The 26,444-nt window shown below is 42.6% G+C and overlaps 1 protein-coding gene across 1 annotated transcript in view; it reads left to right on the top strand.

Annotated features, from left to right (window-relative positions):
* PPFIBP1 (PPFIA binding protein 1) overlaps positions 1-26,444 on the top strand; it is a 2,404,664-nt gene that overhangs the window by 1,565,862 nt on the left and 812,358 nt on the right. The window contains exon 19 of the mRNA XM_044082713.1: positions 119-269. Within this exon, the coding sequence (XP_043938648.1) occupies positions 119-269 (151 nt within the window). The remainder of the gene's footprint in view (positions 1-118; positions 270-26,444) is intronic.

Here is a 26,444-nt window from a genome sequence, read left to right on the forward strand (position 1 = left end):
CTGTTTATATACAACTGTGATTATACAAGAGTAAATATATTTTAATTATAAAATTGCTTGAAAGTCACTTTTGCCTGAACCAAGCAGATAAACTTTTTTCCTACTGTGTTTTTTGCAGTGATGTTGATGCCCCATTTGCTAAGTGGACAAAGGATCAGGTCTGCAACTGGCTAAAAGATCTGGGTCTGGGCATGTATGTAAATATTGCCAGACAGTGGGTCAAATCAGGGCAGACTTTGCTACAAGCCTCACAGCAGGATCTTGAGAAAGTAAGTATAGATGTGTGTTTAAAAATCAATTCTAGGGGTCCTTTGTTTGTGTTTTGCTTGGTTTGTTAGCTGAAAAAAATTATTTGTAAAATAATTGTACTATAACTGTATGTTGCAGTTGAAATATTTGTCTGTTTTACTAGGTGATAATTAACCAGTTAACTGAATTTGGTCTTACTATGTAGGTAGTTTAGAAAGAGGAATTTTCAGTGTTTTAACAGTTTTTTTAAACAAATTTTTCCATTACTTTTTATGTTTATAGGTAAGTACTAGGCTGTCTGCCCTTGTGGGCCATTTTAAGCTTAACCAATTTTCTTTATTGCGCTGAAAATAACCTATCTCATTTGGTTATAGATTGGCCTTGCCCATCCCATGGTCAGTAATTATATATTACCTCTAATGAGAATAACCATAGATAATTTGAGGGGATCCATGCATGGGACGAAGCACTTGTGAGCTGTCTCTTTCCATTAGTAGTGCATAAACTTAGTTTTTCATCCAGAGATCTAGGTTCTGCTTGAATATGGACAGGGATGAACTTTGTTTTATGTGTATGGGGAGTTTGCTCACAACAGCTGTATTCACTGTCAGAGAGACCACTGCAGAGGATACAGCTGTATCCTTTGCAGAATATACCTGTCCCTACTAACTGTTTTGATTTAGCAGAAGAGGTTTAGATCTCTGTTCCAGGCATTTCTGATGCCATTTAACTTGCTGTTGTGCAGTAAATCCATTAGTAATGGGTCAGAGGATGCCATGTATGCCAAACACAGGTAATCTTTTAGCAGTCTTTAGGATACCGAGTATGACAGGGCTTTAAGTCGGTCCATGTAGGACATGTTGTTTAGGCCTTTTAGGAAGGTATCTGTGTGGATGTTCAGTTGGTGCATGTGTCTGGACTGGTACATGCTGCCAAAGGGGGCATTATAGTGTATGATTGGCCTAATAAGGACTAAGTAAAGGGGGACAGTAACATCCCTGGGTCTATACGCACAATCCCTGTTTTATAAAATGTGCAGTATAGAAAGAGTTTCTTAAAACAATAGACACATATTGGTCAAAAGTTAGCTCACTATCCACTTGAATTCCCAAATCCTGAACAACTAAGTCAATTCTTAGGGGCGTATTGTCATGGGTCTATATTATAAGCGCAAATACTTAGGTTGTCGAATACAGCATGATCGACACCTATTAAGCGAACGCGCAATTGACTGAAACCTCACAACGCAGAAATACACATCACCGAATTGCTTTGTTTGGCCAACACTGTTCCACCCACTAACGAAAGCAAAACATACTTCCCACTACACCGCTCGCTACATACTACCCACCCAAACAAAATAAATAAACCACATACATATACTAACCTAAACCCTACTTCTAAACCTACACTAATCCTTACATACATTACTTTCTATGCACTTACCTTAACCCGCACCCTAACCGTAAGGTCCATAACTATCGCACACTTACCTTACTGAGCTGTACCGCAGAAGGGCCAACTATGCCGTATTGGGATTTAGAATTTCTCGGTTTCCAGCATTCCGTGTACTCTCGGTTCACTTAATTGGTGTCGATCATGCCATATTCGACAACCCAAGCGTTCACGCTTCCAATATAGACCCGTATTGTCACTATGGTTGTTGTCTTGGGGTCGATGACTTCCCAAAGGCTACAATAATGCATTTTTTAGCATTTTATTTTAGTCCAGTCATTTATTTAAGACAATCCTTCCTAAAGGATGGCTAAAGTCAATGAGGGATTCAGTGACTGTTCCTAGCTTGCAGTCATCTGCAAATTTAGTTATCCAGAGCCCTTTGGTATTGACTTTTACTTTAGAAAAGTAGATGCCAACCAGGAGAGTTCCCAGCACAGAACCATGGGGGGGGACTCCATTGGTGACTGGTCTCTTTATGGAGGTAACTTCTATTTTGATCGTCTATATCCTGCCTGTGAGCCAGTTAGCAAACTACTAGGTGACACAAGTTTATTCCCAGTTTATTTACTTGATTATTTTCATTTATGAAATAAAAGAATGAAAATAGAGGCAAGCAAAATATCCTTTATATCACATTTGAAATTCAGCTGTCGTCTGTGCAGTATGTGTACAAGCCCTTCTTTGGATAAAGTAAAATACAGCATGTGTGTAATTACAAAAATAATTTGACTGGATTGGCATTTGAACATTAAGACACTGGAAATACCATATTAATTTCCACATACCTTCTCCAACCCTGTTTGCACACAAATGACTTAACACAGCTACTTAAGTTTTTAACAGAATGTTCACAGAGTTGGGATACAATACTGGTAGTGTCTGCATGCATACACAATTCATCAGTCATACAGAATGTTATGTAATATAGCACTTACTCTGTAGGCATACAGTGTCCTGCCTAAAACTATCACATTATTCCTGACATCTGGGTTATCACCACTAATATCTGGCAAGAGTACCAAAGCTTTATCTTCTGTAAGTCGTATGACGCATGACCTCATCTTGTCTACACTGGGGTATAAAGACAGATGTATGAGCATGGATCCCCAGACTATCTTGCCACCACCCCAAATGTAGGTTGTGGATCCATCGGACAATTCATTGTTTGGTCATTGGTACCTTTGATTGGTCATTATAAGTGCCCTGTTGGTGAGCCTTTCTTTTTGTCTTTCCTTATTTTGTTGATGTTAGCTAGGAGGGGTAAGTGCATGTGCAGTAGGCAAATACTATACAAGGACTTGCATACCAAGTGTGTTTTTTGTGTAGGCGTTCTCCAGGGCAAATCTCTCCCTCTCACCTGATTCCCCTGTAGAAGAGGCTTCTTTTGGGGAGATGCAGGACATGGTGGAACACTTCGATTAGCAATCAACACAGATCTCTGATGTTCAAAAGAGGTGTTACACTCTCTCGGAGATGGGTACCCCTGCATCTTCTCCAGTCCCTCCTGTCCTTGAGGCTTTCCAAGACACCTTTCAGTCCACCTCTTCTTCACCTGATTCTCAACTATCTGCGTCTGAGAGACAAGACAGGTTTTCATAAGGTCTCTATTTGCTTCAAGTATCTATACATGAACCCTGTGACAGACCCTCTTGCAGTATCTCTCTCTTTAGATAAGTTGTCCAAGCTCTGCCCAGAACTAACCCCCTACATACTGATAAAGTTAGTAAGGCTATGGCTAGATGGGGGAAGAAGGTTTACACCTCTGCTACCCTTGCTTTTAGGGCAATAAAATACCAGACTCAAATTACAAAATGTTTGATTTCTGTTCTTAATTTCTTAAAGTTATCTTGGATCCTTTTACTGCAGATTCTAAGCAACGGATGCAAGGCTTGCTTTAGCAGGCCACTCAGGTTATCATGAGAGACAGCATTAAGTGCAGTCTTGATACTGTGGATGCTTCCTCTAGGACAGCTGCCACAGGAGCTGTTATCTGCAGATATGCATAGCTTTACAGTCAGCCTATACCTGAGGATGTTAAATCAAAAATTCTAGATTCACCCTTGGACTACGACTTACTTTTTGGCCGTTAAGTAGATAGTCTGTTTAAATTTCTCCAAAACCAAGGTCAGACCATGAAAAACTGCAGACAAACCTTACTTTCCTTAGTTCTTAGATAACGTGGGAGTTTCTTAGCCAAATCTACCACCTTCATTAGATGGAACTTGTGGACAGTCCAAAAACAAAGGAAAACACCCAGGAAAAGATACCCTGAAAAATCCTAAAGGGAGCATCCAGTTAGGAGGCCACCCATTGGAAGCAGTACACCCCTGCAGCATTCCTCCCCCTGTCCTTGCCCCATTACCTGTCTTTCTCAAAGATTATCACTCTCCCTGGCCAGGTGGGAAGCTATTACCACAGACAGGTGAGTTCCCTCCATTATGAGGGACAGCTATACCATGTTTTGAGAAAACATTCCCCCTGAGAGGCAATCCGCTACCTTCTTAAAACAAAATATCTCTTTTGACTCCTGTTATTCAGAACCTGTTGAATCAGGGTACTATCAAGCAAGTCCCAAAATAATTCATGGGAAAAGTTTTATTCCAAGATTTTCTGGTTCCAAGAAAAGGGCAGATAAGACCCATCCTACACCTGTCCATCCTGAACATTTACATTAAGGCACCATCTTTCAAAATACTGACTCTTCAGACTGTATTGTCTTTCATCCTTCCACAGGCTTTCTTAGTGTCATTAAGTCTCAAGGATGCCTACCTTCACATTCCCATTCAGACCTCTTACAGGAGATTCATCAGGTTTTCCTCTGGATCCTCACATTTTCAGTTTAATGTTGTACCTTTTGGTCTTTTCAGAGCCACAAGTGTGTTCACAATGTGCCTAGCACCTATAGTAGCTTTCTGCTCACTCACTAATTTCAGATTTCCCCTATCTGGACAATATTCTGATCCATTCTTCTTCAGCATCTTCAGTTCACCTTCCATCTTCTGACCTGTTTGGGTTTCACTGTAAACAAAAAAATCAAACATTTTTTCTACATAGGACCTGATATTTTGGGGTTACAAGCTGGGCACACAAAAAATGCATACCTTCCTTCCCAGGAGAAGGTTCTCAGCCTGTCCAATTTCTTCTTGGTCCTCTAGTACAATCCATTACTCTGCAAGAAGAATGCTAAGCACTTTTGTATTCATGGCAGCTATCATCCTTGTACCTCCCATGCCCAGACTCCACATGAAGAAATTCCAGTGGAATCTGAAGTCTGTGCGATCCCAGCAGTGCCGGACCATGGACACACTGATTCCCCTCCTCCTTTGTCTCAAGGAGGATGTTATGTGGTGGAAGAAGAGGCCATCCTCAACTTAGGATTACCTTTCTCACCTCCTCTTCCTGTTCAACAGCTTCACATGGATGCTTTGTACTAGGCATGGGAACATGGACAGGATCACCGTCAAGGCAGGAGAAATCCAATCCTTCAAAAAATACATCAACCTGAAAGAAATGAGGGCTGTTCAAGCTCTTTAGGTTTTCACCTACCTTAAGCAGGGAGGCACTGAGTCTTACTAACTTTGCAGGTTAGCACAGGAGGCTCAGAATTTGGCAACGCAAATTAACATCACAGCCACATAACACCCCTCTCAGTATACTGTGCTAGCAGATTGTTTGTCACTCCCTGGAGGACCCTCCACTAGTTGGCTTTGAACAGAGAGGTCTTCCATAATGTCACACTTCCGTGTCACACTCCTCAGATGGACCTCTTTGCTTTGCCAAGCAACCATCAGCCCACCCCTCAGTTCTGCACCAGGGACCCTTGTCTCACAGCCTGAATGACAGAAGCCTTCTCATTCAAGTGGACAGGAAAGTTTGTCTAAGCTTTCCCTCCTCTGTCTGTCCTTCCAAAAATTCAAGGGAGAAAAGTAGACACCCAAACTTCTCTTACTAGCTCCATTTTGGCCAGGGCAACATTGGTTCCCCCTGCTATTTTACTTGGCAAAAGGAAATTATAGCAGGATTCCACTGCAGCTGGTCGTGATTACTCAGCAAAAATGATTGCAGCTCTACCCTAATGTTCCACTCCCTCAGCTTAATCCTATGGATGATGATCAGACATCTCTCTTCTGAAGAGGTGGTACAATGGACTGAGAGACTTACTACCAGAAAATCTTATACTACTACTGGTGTAGCAGACATAGTCAGGGTCCACTCTTAGCTCAGGTCTCTACGGTACAGCAGTACATCCAGTACCCCTGTCAGCTTCTTCTGTCAGGCTTAGCATGTTCGTCCATAAAAGCTCATTTGTCTGCTGTCGATGCCTGCGTCTTCCTTAGCCCTCCACTTATGGTTAGACTGGAGGTCAAGATTTTCCTCAGGAGATTTCTGCATCTTACCCCCCCCCCCCCCAAAAAAAAAAAAAAAAAAACACTTTCCTCCTTGAGATATTAATTTTGTGCTAGAAAAGCTTATGGTACCTCCAGCTAAGACATCATCTTCCACTTCTCTGACATTCTGTTCTTGGAAAACTATCCACCTCTTGACCCACACCTTTGCCAGGAGGATTTCTGAGCTAGAAGCTGTCATGGCCATTTCCCCCTTTTCTCTTTTTTCTCAGGTTTGACGGGAGAGTTTAACCCATCCTTCATGGCTAAAGTAATGAATGAGCTGGCTAAAGTAATGAATGAGCTTTCTCTCAGGCAGGCCATTCATCTTCCAGCATTCTTTTCCAATCCCCAAACAAGGGGGAAAGGATCTTGCATTCTGTAGACATTCACAGAAAACTCAAATTTTAGCTGTGCAAACTAAATCCTTCAGAAAAAATGACCAGCTGTATCCTTTTTGGATGCTACGCTGGGACAGCCAGTCTGCAAACAAACCATTGCAATCTGGATTTCAAAGGCCATTTCTTTCTGCTACTCGCACCACAAGACCTTGCCTTTCTGCCCTAAAGCACATTCCACTAGGGCAGTCCCTTCCTCTGGAGGTTTTCACTAAGGAATAGACTGCAGGTCTGTCTTGGAAGCTTCCACTTGCTCCTCTGTATACACCTTTACCAGACACTACAAAATGGATCATTTCTCCAGGCCCAGGACAGCCTTTTCTAGGTAAGTCCTGTTTGAACTACTGGACAACTCTTCTTAATAGCCAGTCACCCTTCATTCCTACTTCAGCTTAGGGATTCACCCATATGTCAGGAATACTGCAACAATGATTTCATTCAGGACATACTGCAGTTGTCTAAGAACTTACCATAACATTAGATCTTCTACTGATCACTTTTGCAGTATTCTATCCCAACCTCAATCCCCTCTTCTCTTACTTCCATTTTTAGTTAATCCCCCCCCCACTTTGCTCTCCTACATTACTAAGGGGAAGTTTTCTTGCCAGTTAGAGCTGTACCCCTTGTAGTTGACCTGTCTCTTGTTTTAGTAGTCTTCAGGCTGCTGGCTTGGAGATAGTCTGAGGATTCACGCATATATGTATTTATACCCAAGCACGTAGGAGCTGAGGTCATGTATCTGACATATGGCTTAGGCAAAGTAAAGCTTTGATGACCTGACTGGATGTCAGCAGTTACACCCCATATATCAAAAATATTGCAACAGTGATCAGTAGAATATCTACTGTTGTAAGTATTCTATTGCTCTGTGCACCTAAGGTAAATATTATTGAAAGTAGGCCTTTAAGATTTCCAGCTAAAGTGCATTCGTGAGCAGACATGCCCCTGTCACTCCAGAATAAATGTCTTGATTTCACCAAATGTTGAATTGAAAGGGGGTGAAAAGTAAAAAAAAAAAACATTAAGCCTGATACTTTGATGAGCCAGAAGTCATTGGGTTTTGCTGCAAACCATATGGTAGAGGGTGATATGACTGTGAACATTTGAGGGTGATAATAAAGAAACTTGTGTTGTGGCACTTATAAATTACAGTGGGATCAGCTCATGCCAGCCATTGAGAAAGATTTCTACACTGGATAACTGTATTGCATTGGCTAAGGAAATGGAAGCCAAACTGGAGGTCAAAAATTCACATATAAATACTGTTGAAGAATTACAGGAAGAGAGTAAAGACTTGAAAGAACAGCTGATTGTTTGGAGTACACATACATGGGAAACAAGCAGTTTGGAGAGGCCTGTATTAAAGTCAAATTAAAACTGAATGAGTGCATAGACATTTTTATCCAGGTTGGGTGATTGCTGCTTGACAACCTCACCATGTTTTATTTCATTATGAAATCAGATATAGCTATTATTGTGGATGATGGACAAAATTTGTAAAACTGCTAAGCGTAGCTTATCTTTGTCTTGAATCCTAGAACTCTGTTTAAAGTAGCACAACTCTCCTTATAATTCAGTAGCCTACCAGTTTTTCCTAGGTTACCTGTGTTTACCTTTTTAAGACATGAAAGATCCAGTCCTGTTTGCTGACCTATTTATTCACTAAATCAGTCTGTCTAAAATAGCATTAGACACTTAAGTCTACACCAAAATATTAGCAAGACTTTCTGGGGAGAAGGTTTACAAACCCAGCGTATTCCCAGCTTGTGGAATAAGTTGCCACTACTGGTCAAAGTACTACTTTGGTTACTTTTTAGGCTAGTGTTGACTGGATGGGTAGACACAAATTTACACCTGGCTTGTTGTGTAAAGCCCTGCTCTATTTCAGAGGTACGCAGCATTAACTGCTTGACAAGGGTGGCAAGAACTTTTAGGATTGTCTGCTTTAAAGGTGTATATGACTAAGCATCTTACAATCACTTTATCACTTGCTTGGTAGTTGTGTGTTCCTATGCACTTATTCACAGGAAGTGTACACTACAGTTCAGGAGTATGATCCACAACATTGTGAAGGTGGCTTCCTGTCTGTGGGAGCAGCAGAACTATTTGAAGGGTTGAAAAGGTATACAAGGGCTATAATGAAACGTCTTTAAGAATTGGTGATTCTGGAAGAATTCCATATTTTTAGGAATTTGTCTGCAAAGACAAAAGGCATTACTGTGAAACAGGTTTGCTGATAATAGGGCCGTCTTTGTTGGTCTATAACTTCATCATCGAGTATCTTATTTACAGATAAGTGCAAACAGTGTTTTTCCTGATAATATGATCACATCATTGGGCTGTCAAACAGTAAATTTTCACTGCTCTAGGTCTGGGATGTTTGATTGCAAGAAAGTTGTGAATTGATAAATAACCTAACTTATCCAATGAAGCACTGTTTTGTAATTGGGCTGTATAACCTGTTGGTATGAATTACTGATGTTCGTTTGACTTGTGCATGGTGTACATCTGTAGTTCCCTACAGTGTTCAGAGCTTATGAAGGCTCCATGCATTGTTTATTCTGTATATGTGCTAATGACCTGAATTTTGAATTATAGGTTCATAGGTGTTTACTAGGCTAATGGCAGTAGGAACTTTATAAGCCTAGCCATGACCCCCCCCCGTACCATAGTTAGATGGTCGTTATTTGCATAGCAATACTATGATCAGCATCGAGTGGCTCTGTCCATGAAGGCCATAGGTGCTACCCCAGGGGTTAATTTGTGGTTCCTCATCCAGTTGTCAGGGTTGCAGTTAAATAAGGTCATTGTGGAGCTCTGCTTTACATGAAATGGGAGCTTATTCCAGAGGATCGCCAATCTCTGGGAGACATATCAGTCTTTTGCACAAGTTCTGTTAATATCACATTCTAGGTTGAGATCCCTGGAGTGAGCGACTCTTGTCCCGTTTGATGTGCAGAATTTCCATTAAGGCAGGGGTGGAGACTGCTCTGTAGGCCAGGCATAGGTCATCTCTCAGCAGGCCTGTGTGATACAAAGTAACAGTGACAGGGCTTTAGGGCTTTCATTCTTTCCATGTAGGTCATGCCTTGGAGGCCCTGAATTCTTGTGGTTAGAAGCCTCTATGATCTCTCCAACTAAGGCAGGTGTTTGATGAGGTACAAACAGAAGGGAACATTGTACTCAGTCAGTGGTCTGATAAGGGCAGAGTACAGCAGAGTCATGACCTCCCTGGTCTTAGATGCAATGCCCTTATTTATGAGTTGGGCAGTGTAGAAGGCTTTCTTACTACTGTGGACACATTTTGATCGAAGTTTAGGTTGCTATCAACCTGCATTCCAAATTCTGTTACCACTGTGTTTGAGCTTAGAGGGGTGCTATCTGTGTCATAATTAGCGGGCCCTACTACTTTTCCAAAGGAGATGATTAGGCATTTTTTTGTGTTTAGTTTCAGTCCATGGCCCTGGCATCAGTTATTTGTCTGTGTAAGTCCCTTCTGTAATTTGTTGATATCATTGAGGGACTCTGTTTGCACCCATTTTACAGTCGTCTGCAAACTTAGCCAGCCTCAGGCCATCTACTTTTAACTGTTCTTCAGAAAAATAAATTCCAAACAGTAGAAGACCCAGTACAGATCTTTGTGGTACACTACTGGGAACTGGTGTGCTGGTGGAAGTGGATTCCCCAAGTTTAACAGTGTGTGTTCTGTTTGCAAGTCAGTTTGTTACCCATCTAGTGACAAATAGATTAATACCCAGTTGGGAAAGTTTCTCAATGATACCTGACGGGAATTGTGTGAAATGCCTTGGCTAAATCAGGATACGCAGTGTGTACTGCTTTACCCTCATCCAGAGCTTTGGTGATTTTCTCAAAGAAGTTCACCAGGTTTAATAAGCAAGATCTAGCCTTGCCGAAACCAAACTAGGTTGGGTCAAGAGTTTGAAGGTTGCTTGTGTTAGGGCTAGGGACATAACTGCTTGGCACACACAATGCATGAGCTCTATTATGTCTCTTCATATAGTCCAGAGCAGTACATCTTAAGTCATTCACTCCAACATGTACTCTGACAGAGTCATAATGGTAATTGCTGTTGAGTGATTTGAGTGAGTGCATAACTTGGCAGATCCTGGGACCCTGCAGGCAGCTGACCATCACCTTCTCTTTGTCCAGTCTGGTGAGAGGGGACGTCTGTGTGTCTCACTATTGAGTTGCCTGTGACTAGGACATTTGGTTTTGAATTGTTTTGCCTTAGGGGCTTGATTGTTGAGATACTGTAATACGTGATGTTAAGTTGTCATTCTCGCCTTCATTCTTGCTTGATGGGTTCGGAGCCGATCCTCGGCTCCGACTCGGCGTATACTATAGCTCGAGAGCTATTTTTACCAGCTCGAGGCAGCCCTATAACCCACAATACCATGCGCTAACTCCCCAAATCTCATTTGCCGCTTCGCTGCGAGGTTGTCTTTTTTTTACCAGCTCAGGTCAGTAAGAGATTTATTCTATTTAACTAATTTTTCAGGTAGTTTCTCCAGCTAGTTACCCTTGTTTAGGTCCCTACTAATTGCCTTATTCATACAGCCCTTTTTGTAGCCCTTTTTCCCTTCTCTAGTTAATTTTTATCTTTGGGCCTACTGGCCTTACCTTAGTTTCCCCACCCCTTATAGTGTCTGTGTGTGTGTGGGTTTTAGTCAGTTCCCTTAACTTTCCTAATTTTAAGTTGAGTGTGTGTGGACTGACTGTGTTTACTGTGGTTAGGACTATGTCCAAAGACACTAAGGTCTCAGGATTCAAGAAGTGTGACTCGTGCTGTCAGAAAATGTCTCTGACAGACGGTCACACTTCTTGTGTCTATTGCTTGGGCCCTTACACCTGCAGGACTCTTGTTCCGTCTGTCACGGGTTTAGTTCAAGAGTCCTGCAGGAGAGGCGTAATAAGCTCATCCTAAGGGGCTTGTTAAAGCATGATGACTCCCCGTCCAAGTCCGGCTCGGGGAAGTCTTCAAAAACCGCCAAACCCTCATCTCCAGCTTCTGAGTCGAGGGCTGGCGTTATCGAGATGGCTCCGACATCGGTTCCATCCGGATCCGAGGTGGGTAAAGTGGTATCCGCTCTGAAACCAGCATCAGAGCCGACCCCAGCGCGCAAGCGCTCTAGATCCCCCTCGATAGACTCCATCCGATCGGCTCCGAGACCCCCTCCCCTATCGGAGCGGAGTCATAGGACTCACTCATCTAGGTCATCCAGGCTGTCCGACCACGACCTCGAGAGAGTGGTCAGTAGGCTCATAAAATCTCAGGCACTAGCCCAAATGCTCCTGTGTCCATCTCACCAGACTGTGGCTCCTTCGGTACCGCTATCCATTCCTCCTCCGACTCACCTCTCGAGTTCGGAGCTGGAGTTTGTCGGAACCGTAACCTTACCCACATCGGAGCCAATACTCCCACCTTCGGCTCCGGTCTCTTCATTGGTTCCATCCGTGGAGAGATCCGGGCGCCGGGACTCCATTGTCGGCTCCGAGGGGGCGAGTGGCATCGGACCCTTGTCCGACCTCGCTCTCCCTCTCGGAGCTTCGGCTCTGGTTAGTTCGGCCCCGACATCATTCCCGGAGCCTTCTCTGTCGGTGCCGGGGGCGGTTCCTGTCTCTTCGGAGCCAGGACTGCCTTTGGTATCTGATGGGGGAGCCTTCGAGGTGATGAGCGTGCTGGACCCAGTGTCCACTCCAAGGTTAAGTTCTGCAGCTCCTCCCTCTACAGTGCCTGTTGCGGTCTCTGGCCACCCTCCTATATCTGACAGCAGAGATCTGAAGCGTAGGGTACCCACCTTGGGTGTCTCCTCCTCTTCCGAGGGCTCCCCTGAAGTTTCAGGGGAACCCCCTAGGAAAAGAAAGTTCAAGAGGAAGCACACAGACTCCCCCGAGTCTGTCACGTCAGACACCGACTTGGATGAGTCGGAGGGTTTCCCCAGATCCCCCTCTGAGGATGTCTCTTTTTCAGACATCCTAGAGATCCTAAAACAGAGGGGAAATTGGTCCACTCTCAAACCTTCCGAGGATGAGTCGGTTTACCTTGATGCTTTTGGATCTCGCCCTTCCACCTCCTGGGTGTCTCCCCCTTTCGACCCACTAATGGAGGTAGTGGCTAGAAAGGCGTGGGCAGCTCCTGATTCAATGGAACCTACCCCTAGGAGGCCTTCTAAATTTATTTCTGCACCAGAGGACAAGTCCTTTCTCACTAAAGGCATGTCAGTTGATGCTATGGTGGTAGCAGCAGCCACTAAGAAGGAATTGGCTGATCCTTCTGTACCTGTTCATCCTCCTAACAGAGTCCAGGACCATGGACAGGTACGGCAAGAGGACATTTGCTTCAGCGACCTTTACTATGCGATCGCTGAACTATTTGTCATTTCACCCGCCTTCAGAGAGACCTGCTCAAAGAGCTGGGTGAAACAGTACAGGATCCTTCTGCTGCGGGGTATCAGCACAAGATAAATTCCCAGCTGGCCACCCTGAACTCCATTGTTAACTCCTCCATGTGGCTTATCTTTTACGCAGCCGATGGAGCGAGTAAGGCCGCTGGCCTAGGTGTTGCATTGAGACGTCACGCTTGGATGCGAGACTACCTTTGCTGATCCCTTCACCAACACCCCCTTTGATGGTTCAGAATTGTTTGGACCTCAGGTGAAGAATACCCTCACCAGATGTGAGCAAGATGGTAAGACTCTCTCTGCCGTGGGAGTCCATTTTTTTTTACACCTTCTAGACCTTATCCTAAGGGACAGAGGGGTGGAAAGATGTGGTTCCGCAAACCACAGGGAGTCGCGCCTGCCGCACGTGGTGAATTTCCCCCTAGAGGCAGAGGGGGGAATAATAACAGATGCCACCCCAGAGGCAGAGGGGGTCCACAGAACCAGGGTTCCAAGGAATCTTTCCCTGACCAGCCCTTTCAGCATCCCTGAGAAGCTGCCCGACTGTCCGCCTTCGGAGGCAGTAGGGGGAAGATTATCTCTGTACCCGGAAGCCTGGCAATCCCTCTCCCAAGACACATGGGTACAGAAGATCATATCCGAGGGTTACAAAATTCCCTTCACTTCCCCTCCGGTACAACCGCTAAGACCCCTACCAGACGTACCACCTGCACAAAGGGGTCAGACTCAGCTAGAAATAAAAAAGCTGTTAACAAAAAGAGTCATCCAGGCAGTCCCAGCAGATCAGCTAGGATCCGGAATCTACTCCAGATTCTTTTTGGTACCAAAAAAGACTGGAGACTGGAGACCCATTTTGGACCTCAGCAGATTGAACAACTCTGTACAAAAGACAAAATTTCGGATGGTAACACTGCAGTCCATTCTACCCTTTTTGGGCAGAGACAACTGGATGTGCTCCTTAGACCTCCAGGACGCGTACTATCATATAAAGATGCACAGGCGCTCCAGGAGGTTTCTCCGCTTCCGGCTGGGAGCCAGTCATTATCAATTCAGAACCCTGCCCTTTGGTCTCACCACAGCCCCCCGGGTGTTCACCAAATGCTTGGCAGTGGTCATGGCTCACCTGAGACAAAAAGGATTCCAGGTGTTTCCATGTCTAGACGACTGGCTCATTTCCGCTACCACCAAGCAGCATCTTATAATGGCCAGGGATTACACTATTCAACTTTGCAACAGCCTAGGTATTTCTATAAATTTTGCAAAGTCCTCCTTGTCGCCTTGTCAATGTATAAACTTTATAGGCGCCATATTAAACACCACAGAAATGTCTGCAACATTACCACCTCAGAGAGTGTCAGACATAAGGCAGAATGTTCAGTCCCTCTTTCAGCCCAACAGAGTTCAAGTCAAGCTAGTATTGAAAGCTTTAGGCCTCATGGCAGTGGCGATTCTTCTACTCCCATTAGCCCGCTTCCACATGAGGCTCCTTCAGTGGATGCTGTTTTCTCAGTGGTCCTTTCAACAGCTACCAATGACTCTCAATATTTTGATAACCCCTTCTTGCAAGAATCATCTCTCCTGGTGGATGGTTTCCCCTCAGCTTTTTCAGGGCAGACCCTTTGTCCCCCCCCCCCAGTTGCCACGGTGACAACGGATGCCTCCCTGATCGGGTGGGGGGGCATTATCAGGGCAGGACGGTCCAGGGCACATGGCAACAATCAGAACGCCACCTGCACATAAATGTCCTGGAGATGAGGGACTATAGCAATTCAAACGGACAATATGTCTGTAGTGTGGTACATAAACAAGCAGGACGGAACAAAATCCTACCCCCTATGTCGAGAAGCACTCAGACTTTGGCAATGGGCGATTTCCTCTCAACGGTTTCTGATAGCAACGCACATCCCCGGGAAGTCCAACGTCATAGCGGACAAATTGAGCAGAACTATCCTCATGCCTCCGAGTGGTCTCTAAATCAAGCGGTAGCAGGCAGAATATTTCAGAAGTAGGGCCAGCCTTGCTGCGATCTTTTTGCAACTCCTCAAAACAGCAAGTGCCTCGACTTTTTCACACTCTTTCCTCTACCAGGCCATCCCCCCAGAGACGCTCTTGTTCATGATTGGCCCCGGGGTCTTCTGTATGCCTTTCCTCCCTTGCCATTGATCCCGCAATTAATTCAGAAAGCAACCGCATTGAGATCCAAAATGATCCTCATTGCCCCGTTTTGGCCTCGACAAGTATGGTTTCCGTTTCTGCACAGTTACCTACTGGATCAGCCTTGGCATCTGGAACCCCTTCCGGATCTGTTGACCCATCTCACGGGCAAGCTGCATCAGTCTCTTCATTCCCTCAACCTCACAGCTTGGTTGCTCCACTTCCAGCCTTAGCCAGGCTTCCCCTTATTTCTCCTCCTGTTCATGATACCATTCTGGCTTCCCATAAGTCCAATACTAGGAAGACGTATGCGAGTAAATGGAAGCGTTTTTCGCATTGGGCATAGACTAAGTCCCTAGATCCTTTCCATACACCCATTCATAAGGTTCTAGATTTTCTGGCGGAGCTTTTTCATTCAGAGTCATCGTCGGCCACTATCAGGGTACAATTAGCGGCCATTGCTAATTTTCATGTTGGGCTCTCAGAAGCAAATATTATGTCCCACAAACTTTGTAAAGCCTTCCTCAAGGGCATCTTTTTGCTTAGACCTCCAGTTAAAGATCCACCTCCACAATGGGATTTGAATTTAGTTCTAACCTCATTGATTCTGCCTCCGTTTGAACCTGCAGCTTCATGCTCCGTCAAGCTTCTTTCTTGGAAAACTCTGTTTTTAGTAGCCATAACATCTGCCAGAAGGGTATCGGAACTTCAAGCTTTGTCTGTCCGTCCCCCTTATTTGGTCTTTCACAAAGACAGGGTAACTCTCAGAACAAACCCTTCCTTCCTACCGAAAGTGTCCTCGGAAAGAAATCTAAACCACTCCATTGACTTGCCTGTCTTCTTCCCAGACTATACCAACAGGGCTGAACATAAATTACATTCATTAGATGTTCATCGCCAATTACGGTATTATCTAGACAGGACAAAACAAGTCAAAGTCAGACCAGCTCTTTCTCTCATGCTGCAGGAAAGAAAGGGCTTCCAGTATCGAAGGTTACTCTTTCCAGATGGTTGACATCTATTACCTTTGTCTATGAGTTGAGACACAGGCAACTTCCGTGTAGGCCGAAGGCTCATTCAACCAGAGCACTATCAACATCAACGGCATTTCAAGCAAGGTTACCACTAGATGCCATATGTGCAGCAGCTACATGGGCTTCCAAACATACCTTTATTGCCCATTACAAACTTGATATAGCCTCCAGAAATAGAGCTGACTTTGGTTCCACCGTACTCAGGAGTCTGTTCCATTGAGCCACCCAGGATTAAAATGCTAGGGACGCTGTCCCATCCAGCAAGAATGAAGGCGAGAATGACAACTTAACATTAAGAAGTTATGTTCTTACCATAACGTTCCATGTTAGTTGTCTTCTTCTCGCCTTCTTTCTTGCATCCCTCCCTCCTGCCCCCTAGCCTGGATAGACTTCAGGTCTCTGAGTCCTTCCATTTCTGAAGATATAACATGTTACGGTTTCCCAGTATCCTTAATGTTACTAGCAGGGAGCCCGTACTTGCAAATGAGGATTATGATATTATGGTATTATATTTATACTATGTCTTAGCTTCCAAACGAGATCTGGGGAGTTAGCGCATGGTATTGTGGGTTATAGGGCTGCCTCGAGCCGGTAAAAATAGCTCTTGAGCTATAGTATAGGCCGAGTCAGAGCCGAGGATCGGCTCCGAACCCATCCAGCAAGAAAGAAGGCGAGAAGACGACAACTAACATGGAACGTTATGGTAAGAACATAACTTCTTATTATGTGTACTGGTAGACTTGGTTCTTGTACCAATATGTTAGGGTTCTTTACACTTGGGAGGTCCCTGGTCTTTTGGTAGGCTGCTGGTGAGTACCTTTGCATATGTGGGTTTAAGCGTCATGACTATCTTGTGAAAGAGAAGAGGTTGTGTGAGCTGACAGCCTTTTAGATGTATTGTTCTTTATTTCATGAGAGGACTTATTCAAGTTTCATGGCATAGTGGCATCTCTCACATATTTTATTTTTGTGCTTTAGGAGCAAGGTGGTTGTCAGTATATATGAGGCAGTTGCTGCATTGCCTCAGGATACCCATGTCAATCAAGCTGGCTGCAGAAATGTTGGGAAACTGGTTGTCCATAGCAGCAGGTGATTCCTGGTTTGTGGGAGGGCAAACGATTGGCTATTTTTTTGGAATTTGCAAGGGGACTTCAATAGGGTTAGTGAGGAAAGTGGGGAGACGCTTGACAATGCTTAGCTGAGCTGCTTATGGTGTAGCAGTGCACAACCGAGTTGCCAGAAGAGCAGCAGGAAAGCTTTAGTGGGTTTCAGTGGTGTTAAGGGGAAAAAATGTGATTCTAGGCATTTGTGTTTGTACATGGCACCACTAACCCCAGTTGCGCAGTGCCCAGTTATGCCAAACTCTGAGCAGCTCCTCCTAACTGAGCGCAAACCCATGCAAATGCTGTGCTTAAATACAATTAAATTTAAACCATTCTAACACAATCTACCAATAGAAAAGCCCCTCAAGGAGCCTTTATTCCAGCAGTGTCTGACTCAGATGTGTCCTGAGCTTCACACTTCTGCCATAAGGGTACATGAAGGCCCCTCTTAATGCAAAATGGCTGGTTTTAGTGATCTAGTGATGCCAAACAGTTTGATTCAGCAAGTCTGAATCTAGCCTATGCTATTTAAAGCAGGAAAAGAATACAAAATGCAGAATTTATCAGTCACAGCAGCAGAAACAGTAATTGTGCTTTAATTATCAGGAGTGGCCGCCTGTAAAGTTAATTTTATTATAGAAGGCTTGGTGGTTGAAATTTAGAATTTGTGATTTTTAATGGAGAGGGTGGGGTCTTAATTTATGTCTTGTCATGACTTCCCTGTTCTTTTGGATGCACTTCCTGTTCTTTTGGATGCACTTAATATCTTGTACGAGAAGGTTGTGATAATATACAGCTAAGAAAGTTTTGATTTTAACTATTAAGTTATGTTAAACATGTTTATTGTAAAACAAGGGGGGCTTTTGTTTTAAGGTGCACTTTCTAATTTACTGAATGACTGGGTAGGCTCATTGAATACCAAGTGGTTTTGATTGGTTTTGGATAGCTGTAAAGGGAAGAATTTGCCTGGTTGGCTGGATAAAAGTTACAAGGTTATTTTTTAGGAGTGTGTTTGATTTTTAATTCACTTCAGTTTTTATCCCAGTTAATGCAGTTTTTTGGGTGGCATAAATATCTCTTTTTTTGCAGGATGTATTATAGATTTGTTTTCTTATTGTGAGTGATTTATCATTGGAGAATTTTGCCGGGTACTTTTTGGAAGGAAACCTGAACCTTTTAGATGTTTGCATTTTTTTTTTAACACAAGGTTAATTGACAAATCCAGGTAAAACAAATAGGATGATGTGGGTTATTTAAATAAGTTTAGGCCTCAGTCTATTGTATTGCAGGAAATGCATCTTTTTAGCTCCACTGGACCCTGCCAAAAGACTTCCCTACCTCATTTAGCCCTTTAACCTCACCCCCCCCACCCACCCACCTTGGATGCAAGAGACAGACTTGCTTGGGCATCAGGCTTCCAACTCTTTGTTCCCAACCCTAGCAGCCTTACCAACCTACTTAGTCCTGTGGGAGTAAGATGTGAGCAGTACGGAAATGGGCCCATTGCCTGAGCCAAAGTGGAGTTTTCCTTCTCGCTAACATTTTCTTTAAAGCAATCTACTTGACTGCTTTGGCCCTAAAGGAACTGTTCAGGCTACCCTTCACATCCTCCTCCTCGTTCTGATTTAGCAGTGCATAGAGTGTAAGCTGACAGCATTCTGTCTTCTGTGGGTGTTCATGTTGTTTCTCCATTGTACCAGTGCAGCCAGCCTAATCACCTTCCTCCCCTGTGTGTGTGTGCCAGTAAATGAAAATGTGTGTTGTGGTTTGAGGTTTATCCCTGTATATCACGGGAGCTGGGCATTGCAGGAAATGCATCTTGATGAACAGCAGTTTAAGCTTTGATAAAGGGTTATTGACTGGTTGGAGTAACCCTTTTTAACTCAGAAAAAAGAGAGTTTTGTTGCTTTTGTCCAGGTTTTGCCTGTTAATGGAAGAGAATATGTTAATTGATAATCAGGGCTGTTATAATGCACTTAAAGGTTTTATAAGAGCAATGAAAGTAAGTATTAACACTGTTTCTGTGCTTCTTGGTACCTCTGAGAGGGAAGTCCTTTAAAAGGTTTGTAGGTAGTTCCTAGGCTATTGATCTGTGAAGACCTTCAAAAGTCTAGCTTTACAGTCCACTGTTATTTTTTTAGTCCTTATGTTTTGTGTACAAATAATCCATAGATGAGCAGAAGAAGATCATGTTGGAACTTTACATGTTGCCCCTATCCATGAGGGACAAGGGTGCCAAACCAGGGGTGAATTTATGGTTGGTCTTCCATTCATCCAAATTATGTTTGAATAGAGTAAAAGAAGTACTTTATGTTGAGTGGGAGACTTTTTCATAGAAGTGGAATTCTGATACATACATGTCTCTCCCACATGTTCTATTTATGTTGCAGAAATAATTGACATCCCTTGAGCAGGTGTTTGTAACACCACCAGACTTGTGCAATAGGTCTGTCATTATAGGGTCTGTTGAGGCTTTGTATGCAAGGCAGAGGTCACCTCTCAATAGTCTACATAATACTAAGAGGAAGGACAAGACTTTGAGATGGTCTGCATAGTTTTTATGATTATGCCCTTTATTTTCTTAGTGAAGTAAGTGTTGTGGTCATTCCACGTGTGACAAGTGTTTGGCCAAGTGGCCAAGTACATACTGAAAAGGACATTATACTCAAATTGTCAGTCTGAGGAGTGTCAGGTATAGCCGATTGATTACATCTTTGGACTTGGATGCCATTTGTTTAGATGCAAGGTGTGCAATGTAAAAAAGCTTCCATAAAATGGTGGATACTTCGTTGTCAACATAGGTTCCCAGATCCTGGACTATGGGATCAGTTTTCAGGGGGTGTGTTGTCAGTGTGATAGATAGGGTTTCATGCTTGGCAGATGATACGATTATGCATTTCTTAGCGTTCCATGGTTTTGACACCAGCTATTTGTTTGGGAAAGCCCATTCGGAAGAAGATTATAGTGTCTTCTGAGGAGTTTGTGATGACATGTTTGCAGTCATCTGCAGACTTGGTCAGCCACAAACCCTTAACATTACCTTTGACCTCCGTGAACTAAATGCCAAAGAGGAATGGCCCAAGGACTGTAACCTGGGGTACACCACTAGTGACAGGTCTTATGGAGTAGGTAAATCTACCTACCTTAATTAGCTGGGTTGTATTTGTGAGCCAATTTACTATCCCATGTGTTACATAAGAATTTACATTACCTTCTGAGTTTATTTACGATATCAGTGCGTAGAATGGTATTGAATGCCTTTGTGGTCTAGCTATGCAGTGTGTACTGATTTGGTGAGTAGTGATGAGGTAATGGTAATGTCTGAGTTTGATGTTTAATCTGTGAGATGGAATACTCATCATTTTGACCACCCAACACTAGTCTCAGAGTTCAAGTCTGTTGTACTGCTAATTTTTTTTTTTTTAATAGCCAGCTTATTGCTTTTTTGTGGTTCATTAATTTTTCTTGGGAACAATAGAAAATATTTTGATAGCAAATTCTTACTATTCATTTTCCTTTGGAACAATAGAAAAGATTTCACTTGCAAGTTCTCACTGTAAGCTTTGTTATTGTAGAAAGAATGAGTAGCAAAGTCCAATTCAGCTTAGTGGCTCATTCTTTCTTGCGTAAATCAACAAATCAACAGCTATGAAATGATGTTCAGAGAAGCAGATGCTCTTGTCCGAAGTATGGTGTGCCATGAATTTCTACGTATTTAGTGCTACAGCATGTCATCACTAAAACCTTAATTTGAAGCAAGGCAATGCAAAGAATATGTTAATTACTATGCATGCTACACGGTTTCAAATCTGCATTTCAGGTCACTTCAGCTGGAAAAGTTACCATATTCTGAAACTAGACTAATGGCACAGAGGCAAGGTGGTTTGTTTGTGCCACTGACAGTCTGAGTTCAGGAACAGACCTGGGTTCCTGATAGGACTGGCTGGATGGATAGGGCAAACTGGCCTTATCTCAGGGGAACTGTGTGGAATGACCAAACTGGAAGTCTGTGTGACCTCTGGTGTAAGCAAGGAGCCCTGCAGGTTATCACAGGTTAATATTTATTTATTTTGTTATAGGTTAATGTTTTGGGTGGCAACATGTCCTGACATTATTACAGTAGCCACTGTTTTTGTTAAAGCAAATGTTTGGTTTAACCAACATTTGTAATTGACAAGTTTGTTTTGATGAAGTATGTTGCCAGTCACGTTTAATCATTAAATTATACCTCTGTCATTTAACTTTTGTCCTTGTATACTTTCAGAAGTTTCTGATGAGTAGGGAATCCTGTATGTATAAATATCCATATAAAAGTTTTTCAAAATAAATATGACAGCCATTTTAGCTGAATCAAATATTATAGACTTGTAGATTACACCAAGATTTGGATAATCGGTTTGATTTATGTAATTACCCAAGAAATTTGATAGGACTGAATTTATAGGATAATACAATTTTATATAATTTGGATAGAATTGAATTGGATACTGTTTTGTAAAAGTGGGTTTGCATAATTCAGCATAAACTGGATAAACCCTTTCCACTGAAGATACAAATTGCCTGATAGTTTGAATGGATAACTCACTAAGAATTAAGTCAACATTTATGTAAAAAATATATTATCTGTTGATAAAGTAGTACTTCCTTTAAATGTTTGATTCAGTAAGTTGTTTTATCTCAGAAGTTAACATTTTAGTTACATTAGTGCCTTTGACAAATCCCTATATGAAAAAAAATGAAGACATGATAAATACACTTTTTTAAATTTTAAATTGTATATTTGTATAAGACTGTGGTGGAGCTGCAGTAGCATTGTCGCCTCAGAGTAAGACGTTGTCCTGTACGATTCTCGGCTAGAGCGTCTTCTGTGTGCAGACATGCGTGAATGGGCATACCTTCATTGAAGGTTGTGCGTCAGAGCCAGCAACACGGCACGTAAAAATCTACTACCAATCATTAGCGGGCCAGAGTTCCGCTGTGGCGACCCCTAACCGGAAAAAGCCGAAAGACACAACAATATTTGTATATTAAAATTTTTAAACCTCCACTGAGGACTTTTAGAATTTAGTTTGCAGAAGTAAGATATGGGTTATGATGCAACATTGTAGCATCTATCAAGTGAATTTTCACTGTTTAGAGACCAAAACATATGATTCAGTGTTGGGAAATCCAAAACCTCCATTGTCCCATGTTTTGATGTGATGAATAAAAGCAATTCTAGATTTGTTAGCAAAAGAAAGTTATTGCTGTTTTATTGCATTCTAGAATATGTATTTTATGAGGCTTTAAAGAAGAAATGTTAGTTCTGTGTACAAATCTTTTTGCTAATATGTTAAATTTGATTAGAATATTTCTATCTACAGTGTAAAAAAAACAGTCATATTCTTTTCTAAAGTTATTTATCTAATGTTTATTATTTCATCGTAATTAATTTGGGCAATGTCTTTTAAAGTTTTAGATAACATAAGTTATAATTATTTTAATTTCTTGTTTAATTATAATTATCAAGCATTTTTATTTTTATTAGAATGCCATTTTTTTATTAAATTTACATTTGAATAGTCTGTCAGCACTTTCAGTACATTATCCAACTATACCTAGACCTCAGGAATTTGTTTTAAAAGTGTTCAGATTTGTCAAGTAATACTTTTTTCTCCGGCCTTGGTTGGCTCTGGCTCTGCCCCGCTCCGTTCGCCCTCGCTAACGCTCGGGCTCTCTCCGCTCCCCTGCCCCCTATTCCCTCCCGCCCCAACTACCTCTACATTTATAGTAATCATAGCCACACCCACAGCTCACCCTCACATCACCTCCACCAATCACAGCTCCTCAAGTCATATCACATTAAACCTCACCAACTTGCTCCACACAAAATACTCCCAATTACTCTCATTCCCACTAGGCATCTTTTGCATCACCCACATTACTTCCCCATCCACATATAGTGCAACCCTATAATTCCTTTCAGACCCCCCCACCTAGAAACAACATAAACTTTATAACCATGACTATCACACAAGTAAATCTAGTCTGTCTTCTCATAATTCTTTACAACACCACAAGTTATCACTCTAGCAATATCCCTAAACTTAGTAGCACAACACTGCATTATGCACTCTCATACACAGACACCACACATTATAATAATATCTGCCCACACTTATTCAAGAACTACATAACGGACCAATTCAGAACTAAACACATATGCTCTCATTCCTACTCCAAAAAACACAATACTTTCTCACACTCCTCACCAAACTCCAACATCTGTATAACCATTTTAACTCCAGGCTCACCATAAGTGGGGATAATCCACCCCAACCCAGGCCCAAATCCATCCTGTCCAACACAAACTGCTCAAACACAAATGTCAGAACATAACACCCCCACTTTCTTCATCCCTGGGCAAATCAACAACAGCAGCAAAACCAACCATCTTTTAATGCTAAATATTAATATTAGAAGTATCAAAAAAAAATACCTGAACTCCAGGCCACAATAGCACACTACTCCCCAGACATAGTTGCTTTAACAGAAACCTGGCTAAATAAAAACATAGCTAACTCAGAAGTTCTCCCTACCGGCTACAATATCATTAGACAAGACAGACCACTTCGTAAAGGGGGTGGAACTGCCTTACTCTACAAGTCCAACTTAACTGTCCGTCAATTACCAAACTCTTACCCCTCCCCCAATAATTGGGACATACTTATCTCACAACTTCAACTTCACCCTAAAAGGTCATCACCATAATTGTGATCTATATTCCACCTGGTAATACACCTGCTAGCCTTGAAGACTTCTTATCCTGGTGTTCTTCCACATACTCACAAGAAACCCTTATTCTGGGGACTTCAACCTAGATTGGTTCACCTGTATATCAGAACCACCAAGTAATCTAATAAATCTCCATGGCTACCAGCAGCTAGTCCAAATTCCAACTAGGTGTGATAAAAATCTAAAAGGGAATCCATCCTTGACTGGGTCCTAACTAGCAACCCCACATTGTACCCTCACACAGGCAGTCTCCCAGACACCTTAAGTGACCACAACATAATATACTTTATACGTAGTAGAACAAGCATATGCAAAACCACTAACTATATATCCACTAGAAACACAAAAATTCTCTCCTGAGGTCCTCAACACTTTACTGTGTAACTGTGACTGGACCCCCCCTAAAAACCCTCCCACTTGACCAGGCTGTAGCATATTTCAACAAAACATTTCTACAACACCTAGACACTGTCGCTCCATTGCGCAAAATCAAGGTTAGAACCTCTACAAACCCATGGCTCAGTAAAGAAACCAAACAAATCCTCAAGTCCAGAGACACTGCCTGGCGTTACTATCAAAAACAAAGAAACACAAACCCTAACTAAGTACCAAGAACTGCGCAACCGTGCAAAAAAATGCATTCGGCTGGACAAAAAATCCTACTACACAACATTGCAAACTAAATACCAACACAACCCACAAAAATTTTGGCAAAATGTAAACCAGCTACTAAAATCCACCCAAAAGGCTACCCCCAAACCAACCACCCTGACACTAAAGTTCCCATCGAAACACAATTCAACTCCCACTTTGTGAACTCAATTCTATCCTTAGTATCACAGGACAGTTCCTTCCTCACTATCCCCCCAACACAAATAACACTAATACAAACTTTACCCTCAAAACATTTTCCACCACTTCAATCAAAAGCATGCTCTCCAAACTAAAAACCTCATCAACAGCAGCCGACCTACTCCCCAGCTATTTCTTGAAATTCACAGCAGATGCTATTGCTATCCCAGTCTCCACTCTCATAAACAGATCAATTGTTGAAAACTATGTGCCTAAACTCTGGAAAATATCCTATGTTACACCCATACATAAAGGCGGGACCTCCACTGAACTTAATAACTACAGACCCATTGCTTTACTCTCTCCCCTGGCCAAAATCCTAGAAAAATGCATCCATACCCAGATGCTAAACTATCTCCTAGACTGCAACATCCTGTCACCTACTCAGCATGGTTTCAGACCTGCCCATAGTACCACTACAGCTCTCCTCTGCTTCACAGATGCAGTAAACCGTCTCAAAATGAAGGCCTGCAAGTGTCAACTCTTTTTGGATATGTCCAAAGCATTTGACACAGTCTCGCACCAAATCCTGCTAAACAAACTAAACCAATATCATCTATCTAATTCCACTCTTACCTGGTTCCAAAGCTACTTAACTGACAGGTACCAAGCTGTGAAATGGGAAAATTCTCTCTCTCCTCAGCTGCCCATAACTATAGGAGTCCCACAGGGTTCTATCTTAGGACCACTACTATTCACAGTCTTCACAAATGACCTCCACACCTCCACACAGCATGCATCTATAATTCAGTATGCAGATGACACTACCTTAATCTGTGCTGCACAAAACATTCCCACCCTCCTGCAAACAACTCAACTAGCATTCTCTGACGTTGAAAACTACCTTACCAAAGCCCAACTTATCCTCAATCCAAAGAAAACTCAGCTTATGATTATAACCAGTTCTAACAAAAACACTAACAGTCAATTCACTATCTACTCCACAAATGCTACTCCAATTGCTCCAGTGGCACAGGCTAAGCTATTGGGAATAACCATAGACTCCCACCTAAAATTTGATAGTCATCTGAACTTAACTATTAAAAAGTACATGCCAAACTGGGGTCACTCTACCGTATCAAACCATTTCTTACCAACAACACAAGATCAGCCATTGCTCGCTCCCAACTTCTATCCACCCTACTGTATGCATCTCCCATTCTGACTAATCTCAACAAAACTGAACTAAGCAAAATGGAAGCTTGCTATAACAGAATTGCCCGCTTTGCTGCAAATTGCTCATATAGAACTCATCACTGTACTGCTTTGAGACAGCTCCCCTGGCTTGAACTGCCCAACCTCCTAACCTACAATCAGCTCTGCCTCTGTCATTCTATCTATTACCTCCCCAATAAGTGTCCTGCCCTCAAAAACCTAGTACAACATCACTCAGCCAAAAGGCCTCTTAGATCATCAAGCAAACTACTACTAGAAGTCACCAACAGCTACGATAGCTTTGGAGATGCACTATATAGTAGTTCGGTGGCTAAAAAATGGAACTCTGTCCCTACTAGCATTCAAAACACATCATCCAAAGCCTCCTTTAAAGACCTCATCAGGCAACATCTCAAGCAAAGTTGGCAGTGCCATGATTGCTCCCCAGGGTAGTGGAAGC

The sequence above is a fragment of the Protopterus annectens genome, chromosome 9.part0 (assembly GCF_019279795.1).
Source record: "Protopterus annectens isolate FY-2018-M chromosome 9.part0, PAN1.0, whole genome shotgun sequence".
NCBI lineage: Eukaryota > Metazoa > Chordata > Ceratodontiformes > Protopteridae > Protopterus > Protopterus annectens.